Consider the following 16,558-nt stretch of genomic DNA (forward strand, 5'->3'; position numbering starts at 1 on the left):
CTAGTGCACTTAGGGACAAAAATTGCTTTATGTGGAGACTTCAACATTCATATTGGAGAAGGTAATGATAAAGAAAGAGCTTTCATGAACTTAGTAAGGAGCTATGGGCTATTCATAGGAAACTCTCTACCACCAAGAGGAGCTATTTGTCTTGACACAATTGTGACAAACCTAAATAGTTGGGACTACAAAGTAAGTATGGTGGACCCTATACCAGCAGATCACCATGCAGTAATCATGAAGTTATGGACAAACTCAGTAAGTACACAACAAAATGCCAGCTGGCATTCAAATTATGTATTCAGAAATTGAGTTATTACAAAGAAAAGCTTAGATGATTTCAAAACTACAGTGTATTCTATAGATTGGCACCAAATAATTGATGAATTGACACCAAATTCTGCATTCAATCACAAAAGTGAAATTTGATGGACATTTTCCATTAAAACCCAAGAGATACTCTAATGTTAAATCAAAATGTATACAAAAAAACTAACAAAGTAAAGAGGTGGTATACTCCTAGACTAGCCAAAATAAAATGTATTGTCCAAATACTAAATGATGAGGTCAAAGCTGCTAAAGATATAGATATTAAGGATAGACTGTACTTTAGTTATTTACAGGCCCAAAAGATCTACAGAAAGGAAGTAGAAAAAGCAAAGAAAGAAAGCAATGCCAGATTTATTGAAGAAGCTCATAATCCTTGTAAAGCAGCATGGGATCTGGTTAATGAGCACAGGAAAAAGCCCACCTCTTGCTCTAATTCTTGCAGTCCAGATGTGTTTAATGACAATTTTATATAAATAATGGAAAACACAGTAGATGAAATTCCTGACTTTAGAATAGATCCTGCAGCTGCTGTGAAATTTGAGAATAAATGCAGCATGGTAATGTGGAAGAGAGTGTATCCAAAAGAAGTCATAAGAATTGTAAAAAGTTACAAATCTTCAGGGAGCCCTGATATTTATGGCATGCCTTGTACTATGTTAAAAACTATAATCAGTGAAATTGCACAGCCATTAAAAGTAGTAATAAATAAAAGCTTCCGTGCAGGGGAATATCCAGACTTCCTGAAAGTAGCACGCACATTGCCTGTTTACAAAAAAGGCAGTCCACATGAAGTGTCAAGCTACAGGCCCATATCTAAAATACCAGTACTAGCGAAGGTGATGGAGTAGATAATGAAAGAACAACTATTAAGTTACTTTGAAGGAAATAGTCTCTTTTATGATGCACAACATGGCTTTTGGAAGGGCAGGTCAACAACAACAGCTGTACTTGACTTAGTTACAAATGTAAGTCAGGGTTTTGAAGACAGAGTCTATAGCACTAGACCTTAGTAAGGCTTTTGACTGCATCCTGCATAAGGCCCTGCTCAGAAAGCTAAAAACATATGGTATAGGGGGATCCACCCTGCTAACTCTTGAATCCTACCTGAGAAACAGACAACAGACTGTCTCCGTGCAAGGAGGTGATTCAGGTGAGAAGAAGCTACAGCATGGTGTGCCACAGGAATCGGTAACAGGGCCCTTTTGTTCCTTATCTTCATAAATGACATAGACTCCAATTGGCACACCTTGCAGTTTGCAGATGATACAACCTTGTTCTCAAAAGGAGAGAATGTTGTACAAGCAGTCCAACAAGCAGAAGTCCTGTTCAATGAAGCCAAGACCTGGTTTATCATCAACAAAATGAAAATTGATGAAGACAAAACTCAGAGGATGATATGCAACCTCAGAAATACTGGAGCACTGGGTAACGCAGCAGATGTTAAACTTCTGGGCTCTCTCGTTGATACCAAATTAACCCAGCAACAGTACACCAAACATGTCCTCTTGAGGAAACTGAAAAGTATAGCACCAGAACAGTACCTGATAACTGTGTACTATGCAAGGTTCCACAGCCACATTAGTTATGGGCTGTTGTTTTGGGGCCATTCTGCAGGCTGCAGGAATGTGCTTTTACTGCAAAAGAAAGCAATGTCGATCATTACTTCAAGCAAAAAGACAGACCACTGTAAACCAATTTTCACCAGGTTAGGAATTCTGACTGTTTACAGTCATTATATACTGAACTGCCTTTTCCATATAAAGAGAAACCATGATATCTACAGAAAGAGAAATGAAGTTCACAAATACAGCACTCACAACAAAGACAGTATTGACATGCCAAGGTGTCAATTAGCAAAGAGACAAACCAGCTTCCCAATGGTGGCCCTAAAATTGTTTAATTCTCTACCTGATGACATTCAGTCTTTACCATGGGAGCAGTTTAAAACTACTATTTTGTGTAAGCTAAAAGAGCAACCCTTCTACAATATTGAAGAATTCTTTTCTAGTAATAGCATAGTGTTTACTTGAGCTGCAGCTCAGTCCCATGACTCTAACAGCAACCATTATATTTTATTTCATTGTATACTTGTATCTATTTTATTGTTGTGATACTATTGTAATCTAATTTATAACTTAAATATGTCTTGCAGTATTAAATTACTATCATAGTAGAGTTGTATTCATGTATTTTGATAATGTTGTATCTTGACGCTGTCTGTCGAGCTGTGGCTGGTGAATGACATAGAACTGGTAACAACGGTAATAATAAAGTACATCCATGTGATACCCGAGTATTTTTCATTCGGATCTTTCCTTACCCATTTCTCCAACGAGGGACTATTAATTCCACACTTCACATTAGAAAAATCTGTGTTGTGCTGGTGGATACTCTGGACAATGTAGAGTCTTTATTTGTTGTTCATTATTCCTATCGTACCTCCCTCCTTTCACTTAGCACCATCACATCTGCAAGTGACTTGCGCCAATAAATATTAATTCTAAGACCATTTCGTATTTTGTTTGTAGCTATTTAGTCATTATAATGAATGTGTTGTGTCATTAACCACGCGTGGAAACTAATATTTGTGTGATAGCTATTAGACCCTATTTTCCACTTAACATAATTAATTTTGTAAGTTAGGTAAGGAAACATTTCCACAGTGGTGACCCAACAGCGACGTGGCCACCAGCAGGCTAGCTCCATACTAAAGCCTGCACAGGTCACTGCATATGCTGCTGCCATTCCTCCTGGTCTCAAGGTGCTGACATCTGCCCCAGCTTGCCTCAACCACTCCATCCACTTGTGCTGTCTCTCACCCTGCCACTAATGATGTCAGCAGCTGCTCACCTCCCCACTGGCCCACAGCACAGTGCACAGCAATTGAGAGTATATGTCATTCTTGCACACCTCAGCATTCACATGACAATGTTGCAAGTGACTGTGAACCACCTCAGTTCCAACTGCCACTGCCCAGGCAGTGCCAGTCATTGACACAATAATGGCTACCACTGCTGCATCTCCAGCCACTTTGCCAAAGCGTATCACCACGGCTACCCTCTGCTGATACCAATAGTGCTTCGGTCCATATGCTGCAAACCATGCGCTTGGCACCCAAATGCTAATAGCCACTGTGATCAGGTACACCCTGCTGCTTGCTCTACCACACCATTCCTGACCTTTACTGACTCCAAGATGTCTATCTTCCCGCAGTGGCTTGAACAGGACTCTGGCACTGCCTCAGGCATCCTCTTGATGGCAGTAAATAACTCCACAATCCCATAATCTATGGCATACATCATCATGCCCTTGACCTTGGCTTACAATGGGACCTCCCTTGGCCCTTCACTGTCTTTGACATCACTGACCCCATTATCAGAGTGGACTTCATTCGACACTACCACCTGCTTCCTGATGCCGTCAGCTGGTGCCTCACTGACGACAGTACTGGGACACCAATGAAGTACACCATTTGTTCCACAGTTTTCTTTGATGTGAAGCAGGTGGCATATCCCAGCCCATATGTTCAACTCCTGGCACAATTTCCTTCTCTCACACACTTGTGCAGTGTTCCTTGAGAGGTCTGTCATTCAGCTCTCAACTACATTGACACCACCCCCCGACCACCCATCCACTGCAGTGCTGATATGGCACTTACACTGGCCAGACTCGAGACTGCCAATGCTGAGCCTGATGAGCTGCTTGCTGCTGGCATGCTGGATCCTTTGAAGAGCCTGTGAGCACCTACCCTTCATCTTTCCAAGAAAAACGATTGGTCTTGGCACCCATCCGATGATTACCAGAAGCTAAACGTCCATACCACCCATGACGAGTACCCGTTGGCCCTACTATGAAATTACGAGTACAACAAAATGCTGGCTAGGGCTACAATCTTCAGCATGATCGACTACACCAAGGTTTTCACACAGATTCTCATCACACCAATGGACATCCAGATAACCACAATCATCATGATGCTCTAAAGAGCACCTTTATAATTTTTGGCCTCCATAATGTTGCCCAAATGTGGAATCATTTCCTGGATGGCGCTTTGCTGCCCTACACAACACCAAAACAAAGGAGAAGATCAAAGACAGCTTCTCTGCAGCCAAGTGTAACCTGACGGATGCTACCCTGCTTGCCCACCACTATGCTACTGTGTTGTTTGACATCTGAAGCCATGCAGATGGCCATCAGCACTCTCCCGGAGTTGCATGTCAGCAACACCTGAAAGCCACTCGTTTTCTTCTCCAGCAAGCTCTCTGCCACTCAATGGTAATGGAGCACAAAAAACAGTTAATACTCAACATCTACGACACAATCAAATATTTTTGGCTGGCTGTCAGTGGAGGCCCGTCATTTCATGGTCCTCACTGACCACAAGTGTATCGTGTTTCACCTTTTGAAAGACAATGACAGTGCTCCCCACAGCAAATCTACCAGCTGTCATTCATTTCTGAATTTACTACTGATATACACCATGGTGCCAGAATTGACAACATCATTGCTGTCTACCTTAGCTATACATGCACCATCACATTGTCCCTGGATTACAAGGCACTTAGCACTGTTCATGAGCACAATGTACGTTGACTTCCAGGGCAGACAGCAATATCTGGTGTGAGATATCTACCAGATCACCACGCCCATCATCTCTGCTGCATTCCACAAGGCCACATTCAACTGGTACACAATCTAGCACACCCCAGCGAGCAAGCATCCACCACTCTCACGACTAGGCATTTCATTTCATGTGGCCAGATATTAAGAGGGACTGCAGTTCCTGGGTTTACACCTCTCTCACCTGTCAACACACCAAGATCGCCCACCATGTACGCACACCCATCACTGCCTTCCCAGACATCAGGCATCACTTTGTTCACATTCATGTGGACATCATCAGCCCTCTACCTTTCTGACAGCTGCTGCTACAACCCCACCATGGTGGACAGATCCACCAGCTGGTCTGAGGCAATGCTACTGCTTGAATTCACCAATTTACAACTGTCCTTTTTTGTGCATTGACAGACCTCTGTGGGACTGATCTGCACCAGACGTTAAGCTAGCATCCAGCCACCAACAGCATGGTGGGACAGGTCCACTATACCTTAAAGGCCACCCTTGCCTGCCACAACAGCAAGTGGACTGCTGCCCTATCATTGGGATTTCTGTGTGTGTGTTGGGGCTTATGGGTGCTCAACATCGAGGTCATCAGTGCCCTGGGATTTCTGGGCCTCTGGCCATAGCTGATGTTATCCCCAAGTTTGTTGCCAGCTAGCAGGACTGCATGACTTGCATGTGTTCCACTGTTCCCCAGTGCCACAGCAAATGCAGGGCATTAATTCACAGTGGTCTTGCATCATGCACTCACATTATGCCGCCAGTCGATAGTCACCAGCACCCGCTTCACCTGCACTACTCCAGGTCCCACCAGGTCCTGGTCCTAAATAAGAATCTATGATGTTTACCTGCATCTTTACAGCACCCTTATCAGCATTTCAATTGATAGGGTGAATTTCCACATACATACTGTATGATCTCACACTCTTCAACAGGGTTTAATTGAAACCATGCAAATGTACACCACTGCTAATACCAGCATCTCTGCCACCAACACCATCACTGACAGCATACTAAGCACCCCTACAATTGAAGCCTCGGGTCACTGGCCTAATACACTATGGATGAGAATACTGCAGTAAAGCAACCATGGTATGCCGGCACTGCTCCCAACCCACTGGTCACTGACAGCACCCCAAGCACCCAGAATGCTATACCCCTGCCCCTCTACTTATCCTGTAGCCTATGCCCAATGCAGAGATTTTGCTGCTGCTGCTACCATCTTCCAGTTATGCCCTTGATGCCACATTGCAGCCCCCACTACTTTCACAGCAGTGTTATTACATTCGTTCACAATGCTGTGCCCTGGACCTGCTGTCACCTGTTCTCAGCCCAGCCACACTGGTAATTGACACTCACAATACCCAGCACATGCATTTTGAATTCCCTCAGTCTGCAGGTAACTTTACCTCAAGGATGGCAATCTCACTATCCCTGCTACACCAAACCTACTAACAACAAAAATACCTCCAATTCAACAGCTTCCACCTGTTTCACATCCCCAAGTCCCTTACATACAGCTAGACACCCATGGCCATTGCATCCTGTAGCAACATGCACTTCCTCTCTGCATATGCCAATGATCTCATTGAGGCCTTCACAGAACGAAATTACTCTCCAACACTTGTCCAAAAATAGATCTCCGTGCCTTTGCCCCTCCCCCAGTTATCTACCAACCCCATACACTCAGTCTGGTCTTGAAGGAGTGACCTCTTGTAACTAGAAGCACCCCTGACTCTCATTCTCCACCAGGTTTTCAATTATTCTCATCGTGACCTTAAATGAGAAATATCTTCCCCACCCCTCCCACAGTGGTATTCTGCTGCCCACTCAACCTCTGCAGTATACTTCGTTAGTCCCTGTCCTCCAACTACCTGTTCCCTTCCCAGCTCTCACTCCAATGCTACAAATCTTTTAGCCCACCAATGCACTTGTCTCTTCTCTACTTCCCTCTTATTTCCTCTCTCCTTTTCACCATCCTCCTTCCTCCCCTCCCAACTTCCTGTGGCACTGCCTCCTTATGATGCACCTAACAGTTCTGTTCTGTCACCACAACATCCCTGCATCCTCCACCCCTGCCTCATGGTTCATATCCCTACATCAGTTGTAGATGCAAAACTGGTCCCATACATCCTCTCAGCACCCAGTACTGCAGACCTGTTACAAGCACCTCCTACATGATGAAAGGCAAGACCACCTGTGAAAGCAGCCATTTTATCTATGAGCTTAGCTGAAACCACTGTGCTGCATTCTACGTGGGCATAAGAACTATTAGATTGTATGATCGCATGAATGCTCACACTGCCAAACTCTGTCCAAGTGACAGCTGGGCCATCCAGCTGCCGAGCATGGTATCCTCCATTATATTTGTTATTTCAATTACTGCGTCACAGCCTGTGCCATTTGGTTTCTTCCCATCAACACCAGCTTTTATGAAATGAGCAAGTGGGAATTCTTCCTGCAACATATCCTTCATTCCCATAGCCTCTTGGCTTCAACTTCACTAGTCCCCTTCTCTACTCTCACTCCAGTACTACACACAACTTCTATCTCACCAGCACACCCTCTTCTCTATTTACCTCTTGTCTCCTCTCCCCTTTGCACAAATCCCCTTCTTCACCCCTCCCCTTGATGAAGCACCAAATAGCTCTATTCTCCCCAACCACATCCTTGCAGGCTCCCACAGACAGCACTAGCATTTCCTCCAACCCTTGCCCACCCCACAAATCTCTCAAATCCCCACTATCACCTGAGCTAGATTGTACTCATCTCATACACTGTCAAAATCAGGACTTAGTGCCTGGAGACAACAGTGATGATGATGATGATGATGATGATTGGTTTGTAGGGTGCTCAACTACGTGGTCATCAGCTCTCGTACAAAGCCCCCAATATTTTCACAGTGCAATTTCTTTCAAATTCCCCCCTAGCCACTGTCACAAATGATGAGGATGATGATACAATGATGAGGACAACACAAACACCCATCCCAGGGCAGAGAAAATCCCCAACCCAGCTGGAAGGAGAGAATAGTGGCCATGCATGCATATGTTGTTTTCTACAGCTTATGATGGACTTAGTCTGAAAGCTGAATATTTCTAGCATTACATTTTATAGTGCCTGCCTGTGACTCATGAATAGCAATCTACTCTTTCTATTGTTAGTTTGACAATTAGTTTGATGTAGTGATGTTTCTGATTCAAAGTATCTGTCACTTTACCAAAGGCCCACATGTGCATCGCAAAAATATACCAAAAATGTGACAGATCAGAAGTGCTCTTGAAAGGTTTCCTACGGTCTCTGATGATCCTCATCATTCAAACATACAAAAAGTTTCATTTTCTTACACCAGCTCATGTGCCTTCTACCCACAGTACAAGATGTATTCAAAAAGTAAGGGCCATTTAGTCACGAAAGGCTATTTCTAACAGTTTTAGTTTTCTACAAACCTACTTGACTTCTCCACATAACTGTCATTCAGTTCTCAGAACTTCTCATAATATTTTACTAATTTCTTCATCCCCTCAGTCTAGAAGTTCTCAGCCTGGGAAGTGAACCAGCTGACAATGGAAGTCTTGAGTTTCTTGACATCTTCAGACCTTTCTCTGCCAGATCATAATTTCAAGCACAAGAAAAGGTAATAATAGCCAACTATGTAAAGTTTTGAGTCTGTAACATAGACAGTTGGAAAGTTTCTAATGGAAATACTTAATGTTAAAATTGGTATGGATAGTAGTCTGTGGACATACATTGTTATGGTGGAGGACTTCACCAGGTGACAGTTTCCCATGCTATTGATTCAGGACAGCATGTCTCAGAGTGGTGAAAATTTTTCAGTACACATAATATGCAAATACTGACCCATATTCGATGAAATCAATCAACACAATATAATTTTCATCCCAGAAAATAGTAGCTTTGGTATTTCAGCTTGAGTCAGGGAGCTGCTTGAACTTCTTTTATTTTCAGCAAAGCTTAGTGGCAGCACTGCACTGAATGTTGTTTTGGTTCCATATTTTAATATGATATCTATGTCTTATAACATGCAACAATGTGGGAAAACAAATCATATCCATCTTGTTGATAATGATCCGAAACTGCTAATGTTTGACAAATTTCGCTCTTTGATTCTGTCAGCAAACCATTTTGGTAATGACTTTACATGTAGTTTGCTGTATCTTATATTTTCTGTGAATGTCATGTAAATAATGGTGCATTCAACAATGAGGAAATTCATCATTCAGAGCACCAATCATCAGTCAAAATAGTTTTTGGTCCATTTGTTGCATTATTTCATCAGCCTGGATACCCCACTACCACTCTGCTCTTGATCATTCATATTTGTACAGCCACTTTTAAAGTCTCTACACTATTTTTTAGCGTTTCCTTCACCCATTAGTGTCAGCCCATGAACTAAGCATAACTTCTAATAAATTTGAGCAGCTGTAAATTGTTTTAAACAAAAAAATCAAGTAACTGATGGGAGCAACAATTTTCAAAGCCATTGTTGTTTGCTCTAACCCAATCAGATGACAACTGTGAAATAATAATGTCTTCTGTGGCTTCATAGGAATATATTGTGCTGTATTTGTGCAACTTTGCTCTGAGTTGCCATCATTTATATATAGGGTGACCTAGAAAATATTTACAAGACTAATGTGGAATTGTTAACGAACACTGTCATAGAAAATGCTGGGATCCATGATTTCTATACAACAATTCATTGCTGCCACACATTTGTGCATGTGGATATCCCCCACACTCTGTCCCAAGTATTTTGCTGTTTCATTACATCTGAGTGAGTGAGAGGAGTAGAGGTGTTTAGTGACCAGTTCAATGCAACACAAAATGGTGCTCACAATAAAACAGACAGTGTTCATTGTCAAATGTTATGCAAATTAATGGAAAATGTGTGTGGAGCTCTCTTCACAGGAATTTAAGACTGTAATTGTTGTGGCAAAACCTCCACCAAAGTTTACAATGCAAAACTTAGTAGAAAAATGGCACAAAACAGGCTCTGTAGTGAATAAAATCTGTAACTATCCAAAGAGAGTTCAAACATGAGAAAAGATTGCTCAAGTCAAGAAACTTAGAACAAAGTCCAATGAAATCTAAATGCCATTTGTCTGTGGGAATTAAGATATCATTGTGCCAAAACATTCGCAAAAAGGGCCTGCATCTGTATTCTTACAAATTTACTGTTGTACATGAGTTAAAGCATCCAGATAAACTTTCATGTGATGTGTTCTGCTGGCGGTTTTTGAAAGAAATGGAATCAGAACTTTTCGATCCTCAGTTTTGCACTTCTTCAAATGAGGCTTGATTCATCCTGTCAGGGTATGTGAACTCACAGAACATCTGCCATCATGCATCGCAAAACCCCCATCAATACTTCGAAGATCCATTGCATCATCTCTAGACTGGTGTTCAAAGTGCACTGTCTGGTGTCTGCACTGTAAAACAGCTCTTTCTTTCACTATACTGTTATGCTAATCAGAAATTACGTAATCCATAATTATTTGGATCATTTCACAGAAGAGGAACAACTGTAAGGATATTTTCAGCAAGGCAGAGCAACAGCACACATAGGCAGTGCAATCTCCTTGCCACCTCAATTCTCTGATCTCTCTCCTCTAGGTTGTTACCTGTGGGACAAATTGATGGATCAGGTGTGATCAAATAATCTTCACACATTTGAAGAGCGACAACAGAATGTTGGAAACACTATTGCTGGTATCCCTCAGGCAAAGCTGCTACATGTGTCTCACAGCTTGATAAATCAAACACAGCACTGCATTGACATTAGTGGTGACCATTTCCACCACCTTCTGTGAAGTTCAACAGCAAGGGTCAATCCCATGTCAGTCTTTTGTAAATATTTTGTGGGCCAGTTTTATTTTGCTCACTCTGAATACTTTTGAGAAACTTTGTGGCAGGAATGAGATCACTTTTTTTGAAACAATACTTCTACAAATATTTATGAAATTCTATTCCCTTTGGAATGTTCATTCAAGAAAATAAATAAATAAATACATGTGTGAGAAGGAACAACAGTGGTGTCCTACTGTAACTCCTGTATTGTAGTGAAACAGCAGTGACCCAGACCACATTCTATAAGATCTGGCGTATCATTACAACTCCACGCTGTAACCCATAAACGTTCTTTCAGCTCTGCAACTTCTTCCAGTAAGGCTATTATGATGGTGTGAATATAGTTCTTTCTGATTCTCTTCCTTAATTAAGCATATGAATTACCACAGCAAACCACCTTCCTGTTTTTCTCCGTGAATCATCACAGCAACCCACATTCATATTTTTCTCTATTTTTAATATGGTGTATTCCACTGCCATGCCTCAATGGATTTCTGATTGATTCATATCTTTGATATATTTTGATGTAAGCATTGTAAAGTACAGACAGTGGTAAACATCAGTGTGACTCTAAAAACTAAAACTTTCCATGTATGCCCCCAAAAAATATATTGAATAATGATACACACCTTATTAGGATGCCTGAAACACTTTCTCCACACAATGACCAACGTGTTTCCTAAAGTTGCCACGATCCCAAGGATCCATACACAGACACGAAGTACCAAATTAGACATAAGATCTTCACATGAAGAAAACTCATCAGGTGGTGGCATGCAGACACTGACATGTCGTGCCAAGCAGCAGAATCTATATTCATCAGTTGTTCTGAAAATTATTTGTGCTATTTTGACAACAAATAAAAGCATTTTGCAGTTAAAGAAAAAAATCATTCACATAACATACACCTGAGATAAGAAACACAATCATTCACTAATTCACTCATCATGTTCCATATGTCCCATTAAGCAAAAGGACCATCATGGCTAAGATTAGTATGTACCATAGCTTTAAACTCAAACCATATGGGTATTTATATAAAACAGCAACATATTTTATTCTAAGAGGCTAAATGAAGTGTAAATTGTTTGCTGCCTCCTAAATTCTTAATAAATGTTTTTGTACTTCAGTAGGGGTATGAGTAAGTCTCAGACAATAAATCAAAATAACTGGCACAGCTCTTGGTTGGACTCTGGATTTTTTTTTTTGACAGTTACTGTGACTATCAGTTCTAGTGTTGCTTTGCTTATGTGAACAAACAAATTTCACATGCTGTGTGTTAAGATATAAGTACTCCTGTAACTTTCAGTGCGAGACAGTTCTCAGGTCAGAGAATGAGAGCTGGTCTGATTTGATTTGATTTTTATTTGTTCCTATTGATTACACAGTGTAAACTAATATATTAGTATACAGGACAAGTCAAGTGAAATACTACAGTAACTACAGAATATTGTGTGTGTGTGTGTGTGTGTGTGTGTGTGTGTGTGTGTGAAACAGCTTTGCTCACAACTGGCATTGTATAAAAATGCTCTGCAGAATTTTCATCAAGCAAACATTGTGTTACGTCTGCCATACATGGTTTTATCAAATTCTCAGTAATACTGTGCACTTCACCCACTTTTGCAATGTCTCTGGCTTTTTCATTCACACCCTGGGTCACATATGTCATAGTTTTTTAAATTCTTAATAATTGTTTTTTCTTATGTTTAAACAAATTCTTCATTCTCGTTTTTGCAACTGGGGTGTATGATTCCTAAATGTCAGTGCATCTTAGTGGGTACCATGGAACTTTTTGGAAGTAGCTTGCAACATAAAGTACAGAGATGTGAGCCATTAGAATCAACAAATGTGAGATTGATGTAGGACTCATCATACTTCCTTTTTTTAATCTTGACAGTTTCCTTAATGTTGCATTTGACATGGACTAAATTACTTTCAAAAACTACAGTATTTACTTGGTACCTAAAAACTACAGTATTTACTCTGTACCTTTCACTGTTCCTTAGCATAAAAAAGGTCTCTTTGAGTGTTAACTGTTACTAGTATATGTTGCTATGATTCAAAAAATCATTTTTCTCTTTTTTGTAACAGGCAATATAACATTTTTGATCACTTCTCTCATATTTGACATAAAGGAACTGAGTGTAATTCTTTTGAGTAGTCTTGTTTTATGAACATTTTTCTATGACCATTCAAATAAAGGACTACGTGCATGCCATGAAATCTTCAGCCAAAACATTAATGTCTACAAATAGTTTGCATGTACACACATAAAAAAAAAAGTTTTGCATCACCCCGGTTCTCAGAACTTCTGAAGAAAGACATTGACTGTGGATATTGTATCACAGACACAGTCCCTTTGACTGTTCAGAGATGTCACTAAACCCACTCAAAGATGTAAACAACCACACATGAGTCGTGCCTATTAGATGGAGAGGATACAACAGCTGATCAGTTCCAGGCATCCCACCGTGAAGGAGGTACACGGCTCACGTTGTCTGTAGGTCAACCATGCCTAGACAGTCAATACCACAGTTTGATTGTGTCTGCATTGTTACTTTGTGCCAGTAAGGGCTCTCAACAAGGGAACTGTAGAGGTGTCTTGGAGTGAACCAAAGTGATGTTGTTTGGACATGGAGGAGATACAAAGAGACAGGAAATGTCGATGACTTGCCTTGTCCCCATCATGAATGACTTCTTTCAGGATAACGACATCGCTCGACTAGAATGGCCGCATGTTCTCCAGACATGAACCCTATCGAACATGCCTGGGGTAGTTTGAAAAGGGATGTTTATGGATGACGTAACCCACCAACCTCTCTGAGGGATCTACGCTAAATCGCCCTGGAGGAATAGGACAATCTGGACCAACAGTGGCTTGATGAACTTGTGGATAGTATGCCACAATGAATACAGGCATGCATCAATACAAGAGGACGTGCTACTGGGTATTAGAGGTACTGATGTGTACAGCAGTCTGGACCACCACCTCTGAAGGTCTCGCTATGTGGTGGTACAACATGCAAAGAGCATAGTTTTCATGAACAATAAAAAGGGCGGAAATGATGAATATGTTAATCTCTATTTCAATTTTCTGTACAGGTTCTGGAAATCTCGGGACCAAGGTGATGCACAACATTTTTTGGTGTGTGTATTTGATAGCTGTCTGTTAGCAGCACTGATCGCTTTGTTCACATGCAACCATAGTGTACACTGTACTGGTGCAGAATGGTTACACATACACTGAAGAGCTAAAGAAACTGGTACATCTGCCCAGTATCGTGTAGGGCTCCTGTGAGCACACACAAGTGCCACAAAATGAAGTGGCATGGACTTGACTAATGTCTGAAGTAGTGCTGGAGGGTACTGATACCACGAATCCTGCAGGGTTGTCCATAAATCCATAAGAGTATGAGGGGGTGGAGAACTCAATAACGTTCATGTCTGGTGTGCAGCAGAAGTGTTTAAACTCAGAAGAGTGTTCCTGGAGCAAAACTGTAGCAATTCTGGGCATTGGGGTGTAGTATTGTCCTGCTGGAATTGCCCAAGTCCGTCGGAATGCACAATAGACATGAATGGGTGTAGGTGATCAGACAGGATGCTAACATACATGTCACCTGTCAGAGTTGTATCTAGGTGTATCAGGGTTCTCATATCACTCCAACTGCACATTCCCCACACTATTAAAGCGTCTCCACCAGCTTGAACAGTCCCCTGCTGATGTGCAGGGTCCATGGATTCATGAAGTTGTCTCCATACCCATACATGACCATCCCCTTGATACAATTTGAAACAAGACTCATCTGGCCAGGCAACATGTTTCCAGTCATCAACAGTCCAATGCTGGTGTTGCCAGGTCCAGGAGAGGTGTAAAGCTTTGTGTTATGCAGTCATCAAGGGTACATGAGTGGGCCTTCTTTGGATCTGACAATCCATATTGTTGATGTTTCGTTGAATGGTTCATATGGTGACACTTGTTGATGGCCCCGCATTTAAATCTGCAGCAATTTGCTGAAGGGTTGCACTTCAGTTACACTGAATGATTCTCTTCAGTCATCATTGGTCGTGTTCTTGCAAGATTGTTTTTCAGCCATTGCAATGTCAGAGATATGTTTTATCAGATTCCTGATATTCATGGTACACTCATGAAACGGTTGCATAGGAAAATTCCCACTTCATCACTACCGTACCTCAGAGGTGCTGTGTCCTATCGCTTGTGCGCCGACAACAACACCACATTCAAACTCACTTAAGTCTTGATGTGCCATTGTAGCAACAATAACGAATCTAACAACTGCACCAGACATTTGCTTTATATAGTCATTGCTGACCATGGTGCCATATTCTGTCTGTTTACACATTTCTGTATTTGAATACACATGCCTAAACCAGTTTCTTAGGCGCTTCAGTGTATTTACATTTAATTGTGCCACATTACCCAAGCACACATTTACAACTGATGCTTTATTTTAGTACACATTATTTGAGCCTTCAAATACTTCAATGTAATCCAAAAGAATGTGCTGGTTTGTGTAATACTGACATAGTCAACCCTGCAACACTCAGTCACTGTATATCTGTGACAGCACAGTAATAGAAAGTGGGGCACATTGGGCTGTAACACATTACATTTTATTAACACTTGTTCCATATATCATGAATATGACATTTCATAATGATGTGGAACTTGTCAGCTTAACATAAGTTTTCAGTACGCAACATAATTTTTTTTCAGCTATTGAGTAGAAGGAGTTGTCATTCACAAATTCTTTTAATTTGTTTTTAAATGTTGGTTGGCTATCTTCAGACTTTTAATGCTATTTGGCAAATGACCAAAGATTTTTGTGGCAGCATAATTCACTCCTTTCAGTGCCAGATTCATATTTAACCCAGAATAGTAAAGATCATCCTTTCTTGTAGTGTAGTGGCTATGCACTTCACTATTACCTGAATGTACCTATTGCAAATGTACTGTGAATATCCTGAATTCATTAGATAAATGTCTGCAAGGTGATCTTGCGTGGGCTCCAGTTATTATTCTGATTACACTTTTTTGGAATAAACACTTTTTCTCTCAAAGATGAATTATCCCAAAATATGATGCCATAGTAGGTTATTTCACTGACATGTTTATTACCAAAATTTGCTATAATCATAACAGCATAAGTTCCTAACCCTAATCATTTCAGCAGATCATAAATGTGTTTCCTCCTATTAAATTTCTCACCAATGCACACCTTCAGAAATTTGAAATATTCTGTCTTAGCAATGTAGTTCTGCTTAAAGTCTATATTTTCAATGGTATTATTCCATTTACTGTGTTTTCTCAAACTTCAGTGAGAGACCATTTATGGAGAACAACTTAATAATTTTCTGAAAGGCATTGTTTACAATTTCCTCAGCTAATTCTTGTTTGTTGGGTGTGGGTACTATTCTTGTACCATCAGCAAAAAGAACTAGCTTTGCACCTTCATGAATATAGAGTGGAAAGTCATTAATATATATTAAGAACAATAAGGGACCCAAGACTGAACCCTGTGGGACACCATTCTTAATACCTCCTCAGTCAGAGGACTCTGCTGATTTTTGCAAACTATCTGTGCTGTTAACCTCAACTTTCTGCATTCTTCCAGTTAAATATGAATTAAACTATTTGTGCACTGTCCCACTCACTCCACAATCTTATCTAGAAGAATTTCATGATTCACACAGTCAAAAGCTTTTGAAAAATCACAAA

At 40.9% G+C, this 16,558-nt stretch overlaps 1 protein-coding gene across 1 annotated transcript in view; it reads right to left on the bottom strand.

The window, feature by feature from the left end:
* Window positions 1-16,558, bottom strand: part of LOC126154821 (G-protein coupled receptor GRL101-like) — a 354,933-nt gene that overhangs the window by 33,398 nt on the left and 304,977 nt on the right. The window contains exon 20 of the mRNA XM_049916187.1: window positions 11,451-11,649. Coding sequence (XP_049772144.1) covers window positions 11,451-11,649 — 199 coding nt within the window. The remainder of the gene's footprint in view (window positions 1-11,450; window positions 11,650-16,558) is intronic.

The sequence above is a fragment of the Schistocerca cancellata genome, chromosome 2 (genome assembly GCF_023864275.1).
Source record: "Schistocerca cancellata isolate TAMUIC-IGC-003103 chromosome 2, iqSchCanc2.1, whole genome shotgun sequence".
Taxonomy (NCBI): domain Eukaryota; kingdom Metazoa; phylum Arthropoda; class Insecta; order Orthoptera; family Acrididae; genus Schistocerca; species Schistocerca cancellata.